At 32.6% G+C, this 20,902-nt stretch overlaps 1 protein-coding gene across 1 annotated transcript in view; it reads right to left on the bottom strand.

Moving 5' to 3' along the window:
- Positions 1 to 934: 934 nt before the first annotated feature.
- The window catches only part of LOC105335470 (multidrug and toxin extrusion protein 2-like), a 33,451-nt gene continuing 13,483 nt past the window's right edge, over positions 935 to 20,902 (bottom strand). Inside the window, exons 3-11 of the mRNA XM_034480096.2 lie at positions 13,764 to 13,877; positions 13,416 to 13,483; positions 13,176 to 13,284; positions 3,697 to 3,772; positions 2,320 to 2,389; positions 2,035 to 2,167; positions 1,455 to 1,549; positions 1,279 to 1,324; positions 935 to 1,178 (exon numbers count right to left, since the gene is read on the bottom strand). Coding sequence (XP_034335987.2) covers positions 958 to 1,178; positions 1,279 to 1,324; positions 1,455 to 1,549; positions 2,035 to 2,167; positions 2,320 to 2,389; positions 3,697 to 3,772; positions 13,176 to 13,284; positions 13,416 to 13,483; positions 13,764 to 13,877 — 932 coding nt within the window. The 3' untranslated portion in view covers positions 935 to 957. The remainder of the gene's footprint in view (positions 1,179 to 1,278; positions 1,325 to 1,454; positions 1,550 to 2,034; positions 2,168 to 2,319; positions 2,390 to 3,696; positions 3,773 to 13,175; positions 13,285 to 13,415; positions 13,484 to 13,763; positions 13,878 to 20,902) is intronic.

Below are 20,902 nucleotides of genomic sequence, written 5' to 3'. Positions count from 1 at the left end.
TCACTTTTTTGCAATTATCTCTCTTTTATAAACGGTTTCGCTCTTCATGTTTACAATTTATAATTTCATTTCCATTAGGATGCTTTGTCACTAGTTTGGTTAAATTTGGTTCAGTGTTATTGAAAAAAGTTCAATAAACAAACGTTTACAGACAGAAAGACTGACTAAATGCCCTTCTGTCAGCTCTTCTCTCTGTAAAAAAATACTATATACCTTTAAAGACAGATAATTAGACAGGTGATTAGAAAAGGTCGGTTCAGGTGAGCTAAACGCGAATGTATTCATTCTATTCATTTTGAATTTTCATTTAAAGGTGAGAAAGATCAACAGTAACCTATAATGTATTGATTTAAAACACATCGTTTTTATACATTTGTCTCCTATTTTTATATCACCCTATTTAAAACTAGATGGTAAAATTTAGTATTTTTTACATCAAACAAATTGATATTACAAATCTCAATTCGAGGAAAATGGCAACTGTCGTATTGTTTTAATCTGCTTTGAAGTGCTGAAAATGACAATCTAATAAAATTAAAACTTCCATCCGCTCACTGGTTTTCCAAATGTCGCGACATATAGACAACCGGAGAGCGGATGAAAGTTCTGTTTTAAATTAGATTGGGAAAATGACAATTTCTTTTATATTCCTATAGTAAACGTACCTTCATTTTAAAATGGCCTCTAAAAATGACTAGATTGTAGATTTTCTTCAAAGAAAATAAAGGGTTTTTCCATTGTAGTTTTTACGCAAAAAATCTTTAAATCGGCCTCTTTAAAAAAAGTGTTAGTGGTGCAGTTGATGAATCACGTGTTACCACCATGATAGAGTGATTCATACCCCTAGGGATTTACAATAAGACCATCAACATCACCTCTAATAACTTTAATTAAAAATAAATAAATAAACTCTTACTATCAAGACATTGTTTCCATACTTTATTAATTTATTACACTTCAAACATTTACATACAATCGAAGAGATAATCCACCTGCAAATATCAAGCTAACAATAACTAGTGTGACCACTTTACTATAGACCTCAAAGTTGTTGGTAGCTGAACTTGGTGGTGTGTTTGAGGAGACTATTCCGCTTTCGACAGAGGTATCAAATGATCTGTAATCCTTAATCTCCCGAGTTTGGTCACCCAATTGCATACTTTCTGCTTCGTCATTGACTGCAAAAAAGAGAATTGTTATTCCCCCTTATCGAACAACCCATAAAAACAAACAGAAATAACAAGGATTTATAAGAAAATAAAAATAAATGATACTTGCCTATCCATGTATTGTCTTCCATTTTTATACCAGCTCTTTTTCTAGCCTATAATGTTAAATAACTTGTGAAATCGCACACAGAAGAAACAATGATGTGATTTTTTTTAAATTTTTTTTGTTTTTTGGCTGTTATATTTAGCAAAGTTTTATAAATGACAAGTTAAATCAAGAATAACCTTTATAGACTCCTGTTTCCAGTCGACAGTGTTGATTCTGATAGTAAAGGCCACACAGAGTACTACAGCACCAGCGATTGCACCCCACCAAGCACCTGTCAATATACAGCTTTGATTAAATACTTTCAAATGAAGTGCGCAGGAACACTCTAAGTGTCTCAAGGATAAAGTGAAGTTTACCTTATCATATTGCAGAGGTATGCAATATTTTCGTTGATAGTTTTCAAATAAAAACAATTTCAACAGAAGCATCCAGTTTGAATAGTGAATACCACTAACACCGTCTTACCTCTGACAATTTTTTAATTAGTCTGCTGTTGTCTAATACATGTACGGACAAATTCAATAAATCGTCCCTGAATAATCTGTATTTTAAAATTGTGTTGTTTATTCCACTAACAGGTTTCTGATCGAAATGAAGTCAAACGTTTTAAAATAGTTTGTGTGTTATTCTACCACAACTTTCCTTAAAAAAATCATAGTACATTAAATTAATTCTCTTCGTGAACATTGGTTTACAAACAAAATAAGAGAAAGCCACAATATGCGGGTTAAGACACCAGTGGACTGCACCAATTACCTGCTACACGTAAAGGGGATGCGAACATCAAGGATAAGGCAACTGGAAACCCTATGAGAAAATTGCCAATAAAATTCACGACAGCCCCATATGTCTGGAAACCAATTCCGCGCAGTATTCCTGTGCACATAATCTTAGAAAAGAAGTTACAAAATTCATAAGTTACTATGTCTTCAAACGTAATATAAAGCAAAAAGGTGTATAAACTCGTTATTTAAAGCAGGGAAGTCAATTACAAAGATATTTATGCTACTATTTGATGAAAGGAGAGTCTAATTAATTTACCTGATAAATTTCGAAAAATTTGAATATTGCCAACAGAGGTGTTAAGGATGTCGCCATGGATACAACCGCCCTATAATATATTAAACATCGTTAAAAAGGAAAATTTATATTTATCGGTGATTCTATAAATCTTTTATTATGTTTGGTTCCTTGCAATAAATATGGTTAGGTATATAAGAAAAGGTGGCTTATTCTACCCTTCATGATGAAGTCTATACGAGTAATTCTGGTATTTCTGATGAAATTTACAGAAATCATTTATATGAAAAACTAGACTTTGACCCGTGCACGCACGGGTTGACATAGCATATGATATCGGGCATTTACAAAATAGATACATCGAAACACCGTATATTGTTGACATTTGCATAACCAAGCCTACAATAATCCTATTAATTTCACTACACTCTGCTGAGTTGGAATAATCTAACTGTGTCTCGGGAAAGGCCTTCACCGCAGTTAAAATGTTTCCCATATACCCGTAATGAAGCAGAAAATCGCAGAAAATTGCAGAACCGCTCCAAAACGATTTTGGAGCAAAACAGAGACATAGATAACATTCTATTTATGTCTCTGGAGAAAATTAATAAAGTGGCATTGAAAATAACAGTCAAATTGTTCACAACAAACCGTTTTGAATCTGAAAATACCTTTCTTCGAAAACTTTAATTCTATAATTGCAGAATTCAACGTATCTCAACAACGATTTTTACACCCCATGTTGACATTCGAAACTCTCGGGAATTTTAATAGTAAATCCACTGTGTTAGAGTAATCTCCCGTATTTTTTTTGGTGAACAGAAAAAAATTTCAAATAAAAATTAACATGCATTTATTTTATCGGTTCCAAGTTTATCCATGCAAATGTGATATTGTTGAAACATAAAATAAAGAGCCTCCCCTGGTTTAGTGTGAATGTAATGCGCATGCGCAAGATAGTAAAATCCCCAAAAATTTAGATGATTTCCGGAATTTTTGGAGGAATTTTCGTTGATTATTAATAAACGAAGCTTGATTGAGAAAAAAATAAATACAAATTCTAGTACCAATGATCTTTAAAATATATAAAACAAAAGACAGTACTCTTTCGATTTATCGGTATTTAAGCTCAAAAATTTGAGTCTATTATTTTAATATAGTAGTATAGATATCAAAGTTGTTAACGGCACTGTTTTACCTAAAACAAAAGAGATAATTTTGTCCAGCCATAGCACATTGCGTAAGATTAACAGTGTGTAATTGAAAAACCAATATCGATTGTAATGGCCTATAATTTACAGTCTGAAGCAGGTTTGTTGGTCAATATTAGAATATTCATAATGAAACTCGCAGATATTATAAGAAAGTACGTGTGCATTAAAATATTGACATACTCACTCATTATTTGAGAAAAAATGAGGTATGACATCTTTAAGAGAAACTAAAAGAACAGCAATAACGACAGCAACACAAGCTGCAAAACAATATCTTATTATTGGATAAGAAAACTAAGAATAGCATATCCTCAGCACAAAACTTTTTGCTATTTCTTCTAATTTTCTAAGAGCAATGTTAATTTTCAGTATTTATTCAGTAAGCTAAGTCTGCAAGGTAAGTCCATTGTTATTTTCGGGAATGAAGGTATAGATTGCATACGAGTGGACATTGGTCATACAATTGAGAGTTTCTAAATGTTGTTGATAACTCTACCTGCATAGATGCAATATCCCCGTAAAATTGTAAGTTCTTAGAAACTAAAAAAAAAAGTCAGCAGAACAAGGGCAAACGTGTCTCTTAACCATGCTTTCCAGAGCAAATGATTCGTATTTGAATAATGAACCGTTCATGGCTTCCTTTGAAACATATGTAAAATCATTTATTTAATGGTTGTGAAGTGTGTGTATTAAACCAGGCTAATGATATTGAAAAAGTTTTATGAAGTTTTTGAAGTGTGTTTTAGGATTGAAATCAAATTCTAATAATGGTATGGTTAACACCGAACTTGGATGTCTCTCATTAAGGTCTACAAGAATTTTTCGAATGAGGAATTATTGGTTCAAACGAATGGAAACGACATTTTGTATTTTATAATCCTGTATTGCCATAGACTGAAGGACCAGGAGGGCATGTTCCAACTAGGCAGCATTTATAAGGTCAGGGCCCGGTTTTTCGAAAGGTGGTTGAATTTAACACGGTGTTAAGGATAACGACATGTTAAGTCCTAATCAAGTGATTAGCTAATGCAGTGGTTAAATTCTGTTGATCCAAAGTAATTTAACGCATTGGTTAGCTAACACTGTGTTAACTGAGTTAACCACTTGGTAATTACTTGGTTACCCACAATTCATTTCTACTTCCTATATATGAAGAAAAAAAAAGATTTTGCTTTGGGATTTCAATAAGTTTGAATCTAGTGAAGTATTAATATAATTATATGTTGAACATCAATATCATTTCCAGGGTTCCATCCTATATAGTCCGCTATTTTCCAAATCCTTTTCTTTCTTGATGTCTGTATAACACTGTTAAAGTACAATGTAATAGCTTCAAAATACCATTATAAATTCCTTTCAATATGTAAATTAATAAGGTAAATGTATCATAAAACACAGTCCAAAGGCTCAAAAAATATTTCTAACTAATTTATAGGGTTTAACTTACACCAACATTCTATGAAAAGACATCTTGTCTTAGAATAAGAAAGCTTATGCAATTCTTAGAAAAAGTATACCCCATATTGCCAATTCCACTGAGGTTTAAAAAATATATGGTCATTTAAGTGAACCCACCATTTCCACTTTACTCTATTTAACATAGATTCATATGGTTCTTCTTCAGCAAAACATTTTTACTTAATTTTTTAGAGGTCAATTGTTTTTTAATAAGAAACCTTATTCAGTACTGCATGTATCTACATGATATTATCATTATAAAAGCACCACATCACATAGAAATACCCTTGTATGTATATCCTTTGTATTGATTTTCATAAAAGGCAGGGGTTTGAAATCTTTCACCTGATATAATGAACATTGTGGCAATTTCCTTGTGTCAATTCTCACACATATTTAAAAACAAGTATCACCGACACTAAAAATTGACCTATTTTGATAAATTGGATGAATTGTAGCATTTTTAGTGACAAATATACGAGGGTCAATCAAAAAATACGAAGACTTTTGTCATAGCTATGTTACTTAACGTCAAAACATTACTAAATTTGGTAGACATAATTTAACAATACTTTCAGACAATTTGCAGGAAAAAAAGTAAATAAATTTCTTTACATCTAAGAATTATTTAAAATGTAATCCTGCAAAAATGAATTTACGGCGCACGGTCAAAATTTATGTTATGTCAACAATAAACCATATAATTGAAAGTATTATCTCTATAAATTTGGCTTAAAACCAAATTATATTGAAACTTCAAATTTAGTATAGTCATGGTATTCTATGTACCAAATAATGAAGGGATATATTGTTTTGTCGAACAGATATTAGTAACTAAAGTCAGATAGTCCTCTTTAGAATTGACTAAAAACATCGACGTCGCCGGACGTCACGGCGCAACGAGAAGTACAAATAAAATGGATTTAACTCAGGAAAAAGCCGATACAAGCTGTGAAAATGCACAATGGTGCAAAAAATAAGTCAACAATTATTTGCAAGTTTGTGTTTAACTGTAATAAATTTTGTGGGGGTGGTAGTCATTGTATTTTGAATATAAAACAGTCCGAAAGAGAGTAGAATATCTGTAAATATTTGGTCATAAAAGAAGTAACGTCAACCGACGTTCAGGGCTATCCTTACTGTAAACTAAGATATACACGGTTAGAAAATGAAAAACTTATGATTCTCGAGCAAATGTGTGCAAATAAGATGTTAAGTGGTTCAGTGCCATTTTAGATTATAAGAAGAAAGGCACAAGAGACTAAGCGTGATATAAAGATGGGGTATATCTATAAACTGTGCGTGTTTAATTTTGACGTCATGTTTTGAATGTTACCGTGCGCCGTGGTGACAAAACATGTTGTTTTAAAAAGGGGTAACAAAAATACCGTTTCATCAAATGAACTAAAACTTCGCATATCAATAACATAAGTGTTGGTGCACAGATTAATCTGTTAAGTATGACTTTCATGAAAAATATATGATAGACAGCCGCATTGTCTTCGTATTTTTTGATTGACCCTCGTACATGCCGTCCTGCATGTAATTTCTTGTTTTTATTAAAAAGTAAGCTAAGCAATCATATTTAATGAAAATCTTATTCTGCTTTCTTATTCCACTACCTTTTCAACCATTATAAAAAATAATGAGACCTACCAGTGTGATGCCTGCTTTTAATAAAAATAAAATTCAAACGCACCCGGGTAGCTGGAGACTTCGGCGGCGTGGAAGGGCCAGATGGAAAAAAATTAATCTTATTCATTCGGACGAATTAGCTACTTGTTCGGACGAATAAGTTATTTGTTCGGACGAATTAGGATTTGTTCGGACGAATTAGGATTCGTTCGGAAAATAAGTTATTTGTTCGCACGAATTAGGATTTGTTCGGACAAATTAGCTATTTGTTCGGACAAATAAGTTATTTGTTCAGACGAATTAGCTATTTGTTCGGACAAATAAGTTATTTGTTTGGACAAATAAGTTATTTGTTCGGACGTATTATGATTTGTTCGGACGAACTAGGATTTGTTTGGACAAATAAGTTATTTGCTCGGACGAATTATGATTTGTTCGGACGAAGAAGTTATTTGTTCGGACGAAAAAGCTATTTGTTCGGACGAATTAGGATTTGTTCGGACGAATTAGGATTTGTTCGGACAAATTAGGATTCGTTCAGACAAATAAATTATTTGTTCGGACGAATTAGGATTTGTTCGGACGAATTAGCTATTTGTTCTGACGAATAAGTTATTTCTTCGGACAAATAAGTTATTTCTTCGGACGTATTAGGATTTGTTCGGACAAACTAGATTTTGTTCGGACAAATAAGTTATTTGTTCGGACGAATTATGATTTGTTCGGACGAATAGATATTTTTTCAGACGAATTAGCTATTTGTTCGGATGAATTAGGATTTGTTCGGACGAATTAGGATTTGTTCGGATGAATAAGTTATTAATAGTGGTACATATATGAGAGAGAGAGAAAGAGAAAGAGAGAGAGAGAGAGATGTCATAATCATGGATTCATAAATGTGAAAAGTCTAATCAGTTTACATGATCATGCGCGGATCCAGAAATATTTACCGGGGTGGGGGTGGAGGGGGGGGGGTCTAAGAGATAATTTTGTTTGCGGGATGGGGGTCCAAGGCCCCACGACCACCCCGGCTCTAGTTACGCGTATAGATGTATGCCAACTCTAGGCAGCGCAGGTTTTTTTCTTTGGTAACTATAAGTTTTTTTTCCGCGCAATGCCAGAAGAAATGTTTCCAATAGTCATAAATATATGATTCCGCAGGTGGATTTCGTTTGTCGATGTTTATATTGAAAATTTAGTCATTTTCCTGTTTACTTGGGACACTGGACATACGAAATTATCTTTCGCCTTAACTTTATACATATACATGTATACGATCAAAGTTAACTGATATTCTTCGTGGAATTGTAATGATCGCACAATTACTTAAGTGACTTATAAAACAAACTAATTTTTACTTATACTTTATAATATAAAGTCAGCAAAATAACCCAACATCCTAACTGTAATATAAAAAAATAATAAAAATAGAATTTAATGATAAAAATACTTATCGTCCGTCAAATAGACCTCTGATGACGTATTTACATGTTAGAATTATCATATGGCTTTGTAAAGTTTTCCTTTGTTTGGAATCTTAGGAGCGCAAATAAAAACGTTATCAATTATCATACAATTGATCATACATGTAACTGATTGAATAAAAAATTAAAATAATTGGACGATTTAAGGTGAAATAAAAGCTTACACAACAATTGACAATTTCATACAATATTTTCAAAAGGTTGTATCTCATTTTTCTTAACTATTATTGAAAAATATTGTTTATGAATCATACTATCGGAAACATCTAACGCCTATATTCAATGGTCGAATGCGGCATCCAGATTATTCATAAATAGAAACTGCATATGATGACGACGAACTTTGATTTTGTATCGACAATTTTTTTGATGCTATGTCTGATTTTAAAAATGAAATAGATTCAAAGTTGACTAAAGAGACAACCATTAGGGTTAACATTAGTTTTAGACTATCGGAAACCCATGGCACCATGATAGTATAACCCCAATCTTTAAAATAGATAGAGTTTGAAAACTGAGCTTGACTACAAAATATGTCAGATACAGATATGTCAGATATTGCATACATATCAGATAATATAACACCTATGTCTATATTATTAGCAATTTATCATTTGAAGGAAAGGGGTGGCTTGACCCCCCCCCCCCCTTTCATCTACATCGATCTTTACCAGAGCAGATAGTCTAAATTACTCCCATATAAACTAATAACTTATTCGTCCGAACAAATAGCTAATTCGTCCGAACAAATCCTAATTCGTCCGAACAAATACGTAATTCGTCCGAACAAATCCTAATTCGTCCGAACAAATAACTTATTCGTCCGAACAAATCCTAATTTGCCCGAACAAATAGCTAATTCGTCCGAACAATTCCTAATTCGTCCGAACAAATACGCAATTCGTTCCGAACAAATCCTAATTCGTCCGAACAAAAAAGTTATTCGTCTGAACAAATCCTAATTTGTCCGAACAAATAGCTAATTCATCCAAACAATTCCTAATTCGTCCAAACAAATAGCTAATTCCTCCGAACAAATCTTAATTCGTCCGAACAAATAACTTATTCGTCCGAACAAATACGTAATTTGTCCGAACAAACCCTATTTCGTCTAAACAAATCTTATTCGTCCGAACAAATAACTTATTAGTCCAAACAAATAACTTGTTCATCCAAAAAAATCCTAATCCGTCCGAATAAATCCTAATTCGTCCAAACAAATAACTTATTTGTCCGAAAAAATACGTAATTCGTTTGAACAAATCCTAATTCGTCTGAACAAATAACTAATTCGTCCGAACAAATCGTAATTCGTCCGAACAAATAACTTATTCGTCCGAACAAATAAGAATTATTTATTTTTTCATTTGGCCCTTCCACGCCGCCGTAGGAGACAGATAAGAAATCCCAAAAAAATGTTCAAACTTTACATGTTTTTCTTATTTGATGCATAAATACAATACAAAGAAAAATTTTGTTGCTTCTTGTTTATTTCAAAAGTACTAATTATACCAGATGTTATTTTAATTTATGTAAAATGTACTTTTACATATCCTACATGTAAAATGAGACAATCGAAAGGAGTGGGTGATTTTTCAACTATGTAAATTTATATAAAATTTCACCTTTGGACAGGAAGAAGCAAAAAGAATTGATTTTTTTTTACATTTTGTATTCAATGATAACTGCATTTGTCTCCATGTAAACTTAACTTGAAAGACAAATATGCCTTAAATAAAAGGGTAATTATATCAGAGGCTTACTAGTATTAATGCATATTTTTATACAAGGACATTATAGACAAAAACATACAAAATAAAGGTATTAAATATTTAATCTAACATGGGTAATTAAAGACAACAATTTGTCATTAAAAAACACAACAATATAACATTTACCCCTAAAAACAGTGATAAACAAAAATTGAGTCATCTTTGTGTAACATTCTGTGTATACTGTAGTATATTTATTGGGTATTTCATATTTGGATGAAAATCTCAACTTTTATATTATAAAAGTACAAATATAAAGTTTTACAGGAGAGAGAGAGAGAGAGAGAGAGAGAGAGAGAGAGAGAGAGAGAGAGAGAGAGAGAGAGAGAGAGAGACCCAAAAATGTCAATTTTTTGGGGTCTAATGTGTATTACTTTTTAAGCTTATTAGGATGAAGAAATTAGATTAAATGTCACAATAATTGTCCTCCTTCTCCTGGTGCATGGTGTTTGAGGCTTAGAGGTTTGTTGTCATCAAATACTCATCTTTCTCAGTGTCTCAAAGTCCTTTACAAATAAACAATGCAGGCAGTTAATTCCTGTATCATGCAAATCTGTGAATTAAAATGGATAAAATGTATACAAAAAGACAACAAATGTGAAATAAAGACAAATATAGTCATATTTTGGGACTGAACTTAATTCAAATTCACTTCAAATATTTAACAGTTTTGACTACAAATTTTGTTTAAAATGGACATAATCAGAAAACATGTACATATTTATGTATACATGTATGAACCCTGTTGTATGCCTATGAGTCCAATATGAGTTACATGCATATAGATGTAAAGATGATGATTTTGGTATAAGCAGAGCAGTTCACATCCAGGTGACATTGAACTCTTTATAATTCAGTAATGGAGACTATTCAGGTTTTTTGATTGAGAGTACAGTAAATGTAATATAATACTTCCCTTGAAATTTTCAGGTAATGTTAAAATATTTAGTCTTAAAGCATATGAATGCTCTGTTATATATTGTATGTGAAATGCCATGATAATTTGAAAAATTAAATGTCACTACAACTGAAAATACCCAACCTTCAGTGAAAAAAAGGTAATAGAATCACACCTTATTCAACAAAAGAACCTTTCTATTTCACTTCTGGTCTTGGTATGCATGTTGGGTTAAATTTCTCCTCGGCTGCAGTTTGTGGGCCTCATGAGATATGGCTTTGGTAGAATTAGGTACCAAGCATAGTAAGTGTCACCAAGCAGAATATTTTTTTCACACCTGTCATGTTCTCCTTCTTTCTGATCTTAAAATCAATAATTCTTATATTTAAAATACAGAACAAATGATTTTTTTAATTATAAGATACTTAAAACTTGTCAGAAATATATTTATTGATAATGTAAAATACATATCAAATATGTACACTTAAAATATGTGCATCATGATTGGGATCTGCCCAGTGAAATGAAATAAATAAGGTCAAATTTAAATATCACTCAATTTAATAAATCAATATAACTACATGGAGTTTTAGAAATTAAATGCTTCAAAAGATTCTAATGCAATTATTCTTAAGAAATTTAATTTAAAAAGAAAACCAGGCATGCAGCATCGTTTTTGAAAGTGTGTGTGTGGGGGGAGGGAGGGGGGCAGATTCATCCAAAACATCTTGACAAGCATAAAAAAAAAAATTCAAAATCCTAATGTGGTGGGGGGGGGGGGGGGCTGATGCTACGTGCCTGAAAAGGAAGATATAATATGAAATACATGTACACAAAAATCATATCAATAACTCCATGACTGTACAAAACATTTATGTAGAAGTTTTAAAAATAATCATGATCCACCACTTGCATTTTGTCAAAAGGGAGATAAATCTTATTATGCAGTAACCAACATTGAAAATAAAATTATGCTAACATGTTCACTCAATATTTATCTATTATCTAAAATTCTTTTCTCATTGATGTTTTAAAAATTCAAGGAAAAATTGTATAATGTTTTTGTACTTACAGTACCCATTTCACTAATAATTTTGGAATTTTATTTTAATGTGTTAAGTGACAACAACAATATAATCAATATGAAGGTCAAACAAGGGAAAAACAGTACCTTTTTCAATGCAGCCTTTTCCAGTGAAGGGATCCTTTAACATAAGGGGTATGAACCATTTGCAAAATCCTTCTTCCATAAATATATCACACAGATTACTGCAAATTTTCATGTCAAGCCGGTTGCTTCTCCGTATTTTATATCATATGTAAGATTTTTAAACTTTAAATTTTTTTGAAAATGCTTCTTTGACCAACTTTTTCAGTTGAATTGGCAAAAAAATTACACCGGCGGCTATATTTAATCACTGTGTTAAATCTTTAACCAAGGTACTGGGGGTGGATTAAAGTTAACACAGAGTTAACACATGGTTAAACTCTAACACGCTTTTGAAAAACGTTTAACTATGTGGTTAACTTTAACACCGAGTTTAACACAGAGTTAACACGGTGTTAGAGTTAACCACCTTTCGAAAAACCGGGCCCAGATTTGTAAAATGGTTTTGGAGAATTATGGGAGCCCAAAATACACATTGTGTTTCATAAACTTTTTCCAATTATAAAAAAAAGAATATGTTTATTGCCAAGAATTGTTTGCTGTTTTTAATAAATCTGAAATAAATATTGTTGTTTAACCTTCATTATGCAATGAGACAGATGTTTTTAGAATTTAAATCTAATACCATTTTGGATTTACCATATATGTATAATAATATTTCATATGGTTAAAATAAAATAACTTTAAGTTTGTAATTATGTAACAATTGTATGTTGCTCTTCATAGCGCTATTGGCTTCCCATTTTGCGTGCCTCCAATTTTTTTTATTTTTTTATATGTGTGAAATGCTAATGAACCTAATGGCTCAAAGTTGAAATAATAATAACAACTCTGGACTGTAACGATGTAGGGGTAATGTTTAATATTATGCACAATGCTGTCTTTTACAATTATGGTGTATATATATACATACATCAAAGCTTGCATCTTCTTTGTTATAACAGGATAAGCAAAAACAAAAAACAAAAGGCAAAACAAAGCTGTTTAATTTAGTTTTGAAAGCCCTGCTTATAAAAAAAAATGAACAGTATTTGAAAAATACAGTTTATAAAATATGAAAAATTTACAGTAAATAATTTTTTTCACAGGCATATGTGCTTGTTGATTTTCAGTTCTCGGTTTAACTAGTTCTTTCGTTTGAAAAAAAATGCAAAATAGGAAACGTTAAAATACCACCAGGCAATAATGTATCCGGTATATAATGTTGATAAATTTGACATGTGTTTCTTTGGCAGTGTAAATACTTACTTCCAAAGCCGATTGTAACCCTTGTAGATACATTAGCTTGATCTGTATTTCCAGCTCCCAAATGAATACCCATGCGCATGCTCACTGCAACAGACATGCCAAAGACAACCTGTATAAAAATCAAACAAAAAAATTAATAACTTGTAAAAAGAATCAGCTGATTGTCAATTTGAATACGTTAAAACTTATAAAAATAGAGAATACATCCGAGAATATTTTTGCATGTTTAAGTGTACATACACCTGTTATCATCAATCCAACGATAAACAAGCTAGCATATGCAGCGAATTCTGTTTTACTTGTTAGTCCTACAAAAGAATTGATACATAATAACTAAATAAACTGAGTGGAGTACATTTGTTGAATATACGAGTATATTGAATAATATATTAAATTTTCGAAAAAAAAATGAAAATATCTAAAGGGGTTTTAAATATTACAAATTTTAATTCCATTGATAGTCTAAAAACGACTTAAAATAATATTTTCCAAATCTTTAGAAAGTATGGTTTTTGGTTTTTAAAATAATTTTAAACCATAAAGTATAAAAGGCATATCTAAAATGATTATGGGAAAACACTAACTTACCAGTAAAAAATGTGGTCACTTCGGAGGTCCAAATTTCCAGACACATCATGAATATTCCTGGAACAGCTAGCTTTAGAAAAGTACTCCATTCGTTTAAACACAATTTGTTCCAGCCTTTAGAAAACAAATCAAAAAAATAATTAATACAACTAGATCGTTCTCGTTGCAAGCAACGAGTGGGTCTTCCGTCCGATTTTTTAATAGATAAGATTAAACTTATCAATTCAAAGATAAAATCGTAAATCTATGCGAAAAATAGTAAAAAAAAAAATTTGCGGCACTCGAGGCTTGAATCCGGGTCGCCTGGGCCATGACTCTATCGACTGAGCTACTCGGACTCTCGCTTCAGAACTTTGACCCTGAATTTCTCGGAAATGCCTTAATTGATTTTAAAACAAGTTACATATTCTGAATCAGTAAGAAGGTCACTAAAAGGTGTAAAAATTAAAAAAAAAAAAAAAACTATTAAAAAATGAAAAAGTCGAAAAATTCAATTTTTCAAATTTCCTTCCGGGGAGGACCGGAAGTTACGGCAGACATATCCTTGAACAAGGTGCACCAGAAAAACAGTAGATCTATCATCTTTAGAAATTTCAGCCTTATATCTTTACTTGTTTTTGAGAAACCTGACAAACAAAATTGACTTTTTAAAATCGTAAACGGACGATAACTTCCGACCGGAAGTGTATTTTCAAAAATCGATGAAAAAATATCAACTTCAAATAAAATCACGTTTATCTTGAAAATTTGAATGAAATCGATCGAGGCATCTCTGAGAAATCGTCTGCAAAAAATCGGTAAGAAAAAGAATTATAATAATAACTAGATTCGATCTCGTTGCGAGCAACGAGTGGGTCTTCCGTCTGATTTTTGAATAGATTAGATTAAACTTATCAATTCAAAGATAAAATCGTAGATCTAAGCGAAAAATAGAGAAAAAAATTTGCGACACTCGAGGCTTGAACCCGGGTCGCCTGGGCCATGTCCACGACTATATCGACTGAGCTACTCGGACTCTGGCTTCAGGACTTTGACGCTTAATTTCTCGAGAATGCCTCGATCGATTTTAAAACAAAATACATATTCTGAATCAGTAAGAGAGTCACTATTAGGTGTAAACATTTCAAAGAAAAATATCAAAAAAATAAAAAAGTCGAAAAATTCAATTTTTTAAAATTTCCTTCCGGTGACGACTGGAAGTGACGGCGGACATTCATTTGACCGAGGTGCACCAGGAAATCGACAGATCTATCATCTCTGAAAATTTCAGCCTTTTATCTTTACTCGTTTTTGAGAATCCTGAGAGACAAAATTGACTTTTTAAAATCGTAAACGGACGATAACTTCTGACCGGAAGTGTATTTTCAAAAATTAAAAAAAATGTATCAGCTTTAGATACAAACACGTTAATATTAAAAATTTGAGCGAAATCGACTCAGCCATCTCCGAGAAATCGTCTGCACAAAATCGGTAAGAAAATAAAAGAATAATAAGAAAAGTGAAAAAGAAACAATAGAATAATAGAAGGGTCTTCCGCTGAAGACGGAAGACCCTAATAATAATAATAACAATAAGAAAAGTGAAAAAGAAACAATAGAATAATAGAAGGATCTTCCGCTGAAGACGGAAGACCCTAATAAGAAAAGTGAAAAAGAAACAATAGAATAATAGAAGGGTCTTCCGCTGAAGACGGAAGACCCTAATAATTTAAGACTGTTTTTGTCTAAATCTTAATGTACGAGTGTTTTCAACTTGTACTACAGTCCAACAACCCCTTTATGTTGAATATTTAAGTTAGAAAATCAAAAAAAAAAAAAAAAAAAAAAAATAGAGAGAAAGAAATAGAGAGAAAGAAGAAATATTAGCTCCGGCGAGGCCTTTGCAGGTGTCATAACAGTATTTCAGCAAAGGTTCACGACATGGCTGACGCGAAATAATTCCCGAATTTCTCTTTGAATTTGGGGCGTTTCCGCTCGGGAGAGGAGCTGAATTTTTGTATGAGATTATAAACGATGTGTGAGATGTCTGACTACACAGGTTTGGTAACAGTGCGATGTCATTTGAAATATTGATGCGTGTTTTTGTCTGGAGGGGGGTGAAAAGACCCGAGCTTGATTTTCGTGGTAAATGAATCGAAAGTAGAATTTTGAGGTGTGGATCTCGGATTCGGTTAACGATAATTAGGGGAAGTAAAGTCCTAAAGCAATGACTGATGCATTTTACACATGTATTTCAGTGTTGAGATTTTTTTTCGTGTCGTTTACTATTGTGTTTGACTGTTTTATTTCAACAGGATTGATAATTTAATCATTATAAATGTAGAAATAACGAAATCAGTAACACGTAAATTTATTCGGTCAAAATTTGATGACAGTAATTTCCACAGTTCTAACATTCATAAGTAGTTCACACGCTATCGTAGATACAGACTAAACGGAAAACAAGAAATATACATGCAACAGAAATATGACGCGGCTGCTTACATCCCTTGTACTGTGTAAATTTTAAGTCCTCGTACAGGCTAAACTTGCCGCTTGATCTCAGGAATTTCTTCTTAATTGTTCAATCCGCTGCATATTTGGCAGATAATAGGAATGGGGTCCGAGGTACATTTACACAAATTTTCATTAGGATTGAGTGAAGGGCTCGGGAGTAAGAATTTTTTTCTACAGTACATGTCAAGCACGCCAATCGAAACTCAAATGTCCAAAAATTCATAACTCTCTTAAAAGTGAACGAATTGGTCTGGTAATTAGTACAGTAATCTAGAATGGTACTAGGTTGAAAATAAAGGTCCAAAATGAAAGATTCAGTCAAATCAGTCCAAAAAAGCTTAATGATTTTGTGAATAAGGGGGGGGGGGGGGGGTCGGTGCGTGTAGTGTGTAAATTTTATTTCTGCGTATAGGCTATAAGCGCCGTTTGACTCTTCTTAATTGTTCAATCCGCTGCATATTTTACAGACAATAAGAATGGGGTCCGAGGTTTATATTCACGAATTTTTCATTAGAATTGAGTGAAGGACTCGGGAGTTAGATTTTTTTGTACAGTACATGTCAAACACGACGATTGAAACTCAAATGCCAAAAAGTTCATAACTCTGTTAATAATGAACGAATTGGTCTGGTAATTAGTACAGTAATCTAGAATGATACTAAGTTGATATTAAAGGTCCAAGATCAAAGATCAAGTAAAATCGGATCAGAAAAACTAAATGATTTTATGAATGGGGAGGGGGGGGGTGTGTGTCGGTCAGTGACTTCTATATTAAACGGAGAATATTAAATTCTAAATATCACATATTACACAATTTCTAAACAAAATACATATGTTAGAACAATGTATAAGCGTTGTTTTAAAGATGTAACTTTTCAACATGTTAACTTTATTTCAGTATGAATACATAGCTATGGATCTCAATACTCAAATACGGGGAAAAGCAATATTATTGTAACTTCTTTTACTAAATCAAAACAAAAAAGAACAGAATCCATCATTTTAAAGATAAAAAATCAGATCTAAGCACAAACAGAGGGGGAAAGAAATTCGGCACTCGGGGCTCGAACCCGGGTCGCCTAGGCACATGACCACGACTCTAACGACTGAGCTACTCGGACTCTCGCTTCAGGACTTTGATGCCTAATATCTCCAGAATGCGTTGATCGATTTTTAAACAAATTACATATTCTGAATCAGTGAAAGGGTCAGTATAAGGTGTAGAAATTTCAAGGAAAAATATAAAAAAATTAAAAAGTCGAAAAATTCAATTTTTCAAATTTCCTTCCGGTGACGACCAGAGGTGACGGCGGACATTCTCTTGACCGAGGTGCACCAGAAAAACGGTAGATCTATCATCTTTGAAATTGTCAGCCCTGTATCTTTGCTCGTTTTTGAGAAACCTGACAGACAAAATTGACTTTTTAAAATCGTAAACGGACGATAACTTCCGACCGGAAGCGTATTTTCAAAAACGGATAAAAAACAATCAACTTCAGATATAATCGCATTTATCTTGAAAATTTGAATGAAATCGATTGAGCCATCTCTGAGAAATCGTCTGCACAAAATCGGTAAGAAAAAAAAAAAGAATAATATTAATAACTAGACACGATCTCGTTGCGAGCAACGAGGAGGTCTTCCGTCCGATTTTTAGAAGGAAATTTGACATCATCGACTTTGATTTTCGACAAAAAAACATGATATGGAAAAAGAGTGGAGAACTAATGCTTTATTGTATCACATTTTATAACTTATCTTATATTGCCTTTTAAAAGACTTGCATTTCTTCAAATTAAGATAGAAAAGATTAAACTTGTTTACCTCTGGCTCCTAAAGAACCCTTAATACGTAGCGCAAGAGAAAATCATTATATTGTTAGGATATATAAACGTATTATACCTAATTCAGCTTAAATAACCTTTCACAAAATAGCTCTTAGTAAAGGCCTATAGATTAAAGAATTTAGAGCCCTTTGATCCCCTAATTTAAGGAGCCAGCCCCTTTTTCTTGAAATGATATGGAAGGTCATTTCATTCTGAACACATTTGTCAACAAATGTTTAGAAATTCGTTACCGTTCTTAAGATATATGGGAAAGAAGGTATTAGGGGCCGATCCCTTATCTCCATATAGGGACCATTTAACGAAATTTTGAAGGTTGCGTATTGTTAAAAACATCATTTTGAACAACTTTTCTTCTGTGCTGCATTTCAAAATATTTTTCCTTTCTGAGATATGGGTGATCAAATTTTGGACTTTTTACCCCTAAATACCCCTTATTACATAACACATGATAAAATCATTACATTGCTTAGATACATAACTGTGAGATAAACATATTTGCTTCTATAACATTTTACAAAATATCCCTCAGTAAAGGGCTATAGATAAAAGACTTTAGAGTCCTTTGATCCCCTAATTTAAGGGGCCAGCCCCTTTTTCTTGATATCAAATGAAAGGTCACTTAATTCTAAACACATTTTGTTCAACAAGTGTTTAGTAATTTGTTACCGTTCTGGAGATATATGAGAAAGAAGGTTTTAGGGGCCGATCCCTTATCTCCTTATAGAGGCCGTTTAACGAAAGTTTGAAGGTTGCGTATTGTTAAAAACATAATTTTGAACAACTTTTCTTCTGTACTGCATTTCAATATATTTTTCCTTTCTGAGATATGGGTGATAAGAATTTTGGACTTTTGGCCCCTAAAAACCCCTAATTACATAACACATGATAAAATCATTACATTGCTAAGATACATAACTGTGAGATAAACATATTTGCTTCTATAACATTTTACAAAATATCCCTCAGTAAAGGGCTATAGATAAAAGACTTTAGAGCCCTTTGGTTCCCTAATGTAAGGGGCCAGCCCCTTTTTCTTGATATCAAATGAAAGGTCACTTAATTCTAAACACATTTTGTTCAACAAGTGTTTAGAAATTTGTTACCGTTCTGGAGATATATGAGAAAGAAGGTTTTAGGGGCCGATCCCTTATCTCCTTATAGGGGTCGTTTAACGACATTTTGAGGGTTGCATATTGTTTAGAACATCAGTTTGAACAACTTTTCTTCTGTACTGCATTTCAAAATATTTTTCCTTTCTGAGATATGGCGATCAAAATTTTGGACTTTTTGGCCCCTAAAAACCCTTAATTACGTAACACATGGAAAAATCAATACATTGCTTGGATACATAACTGTGAGATAAACATATTTGCTTCTATAACATTTCAAAAAATATCGTTCAGTAAAGGGCTACAGATTAAAGACTTTAGAGCCCTTTGGTTCCCTAATTTGAGGGGCCAGCCCCTTTTTCTTGATTTTAAAAGAAAGGTCTTGTAAATGGAAACTATTTTTACATTACATGACTTAACAAAATATTTTTCAGAAAAGAGATAATTAAAGAAAACCACAAAAAATTACGACGTTTTTTTATCCCAATTTTCGGGTCCAGGCGAGCTTCGACACTTTTTGCGATCGAAATGATTTTAAACCTTCATGCACAATTTCAGTCTTCCGTCTACCATCGCTGAAAATTTCAAGTTTATATCTGCTATACTTTAAGAGGAGTACTGCCGACAAAATACCCCTCTGAAAATTGATAAAACGACTATATCTCAAAACCGGAAGTGACGTCATCAATAAAAAAAATTTGCAATACGGTTCATATCATCCTCTATTAGATCCCAAAATTTCATGAAAATCAATTGAGTAGTTTTCGAGATCTCGCGTGCACAAAATTTGTAAGAAAAAAAAAAAATAATAATATAGAAGAATAGGGAAAAAGAAACAAAGCAATAACAATAAGGTCTTCCGTTGGAAACGGAAGACCTTAATTATAAGAATAAGAAAAGTGAAAAAGAAACAATAGAATAATAGAAGGGTCTTCCGCTGAAGACGGAAGACCCTAATAATAACTAGACACGATCTCGTTGCGAGCAACGAGGAGGTCTTCCGTCTGATTTTAGAAATTGAGATTTATGTTCGATCTTGATTTTGCTATTTAACACCTATACATGATTTAAAACAGGAAAAGAGGGTCTATATTTAAGGGCCAGATACTATTTTGTTTCAGGTGTAAGAGCTTTGTTCAACAAGTGTTTAGATATTCGTCACCGTTCTTGAGATATCTGTGGAAAAACGTTTAAGGGGTCGGTCCCTTATATCCTAATTGGGGTCACTGAACCAAATTTTTTTTTACGTTGCATGTTGTTAAGTATATCATTTTGAGCATCTTTCTTTTATATTGCATTTCACAATTTTCCTTTTTGAGATATAGGTGAGGAAAGTTTTGGACTTTTGACCCCTAAAATTCCCTAATTACGTAACACATGAGAAAATCATTATACTGTTAAGCTACATAACTGTTAGATAAACATATTTGCTTCTATAATCTATTACGAAATATCCCTCGGTAAAGAACTATAGGAAAAAGACTTTAAAACCCTTTAGGTCCCTAATATTAGGGCCCAGTCCCTTTTTCTTGGTATCAAATGAAAGGTCATTTGATATAAAGACATTTTGTTCAACAAGTGTTCAGAAATTCGTTACCATTCTTGAGATATCTGAGAAAGAATGTTTTAGGGGCCGGTCCCTTATCTCCTTATTGGGGCTGCTGAACCAAATTTTGAAGGTTGCATGT

This window comes from Magallana gigas, chromosome 3 (assembly GCF_963853765.1).
Source record: "Magallana gigas chromosome 3, xbMagGiga1.1, whole genome shotgun sequence".
NCBI classification, from domain to species: Eukaryota; Metazoa; Mollusca; class Bivalvia; order Ostreida; family Ostreidae; genus Magallana; species Magallana gigas.
This window is presented reverse-complemented; position numbering and strand designations above follow the sequence as displayed.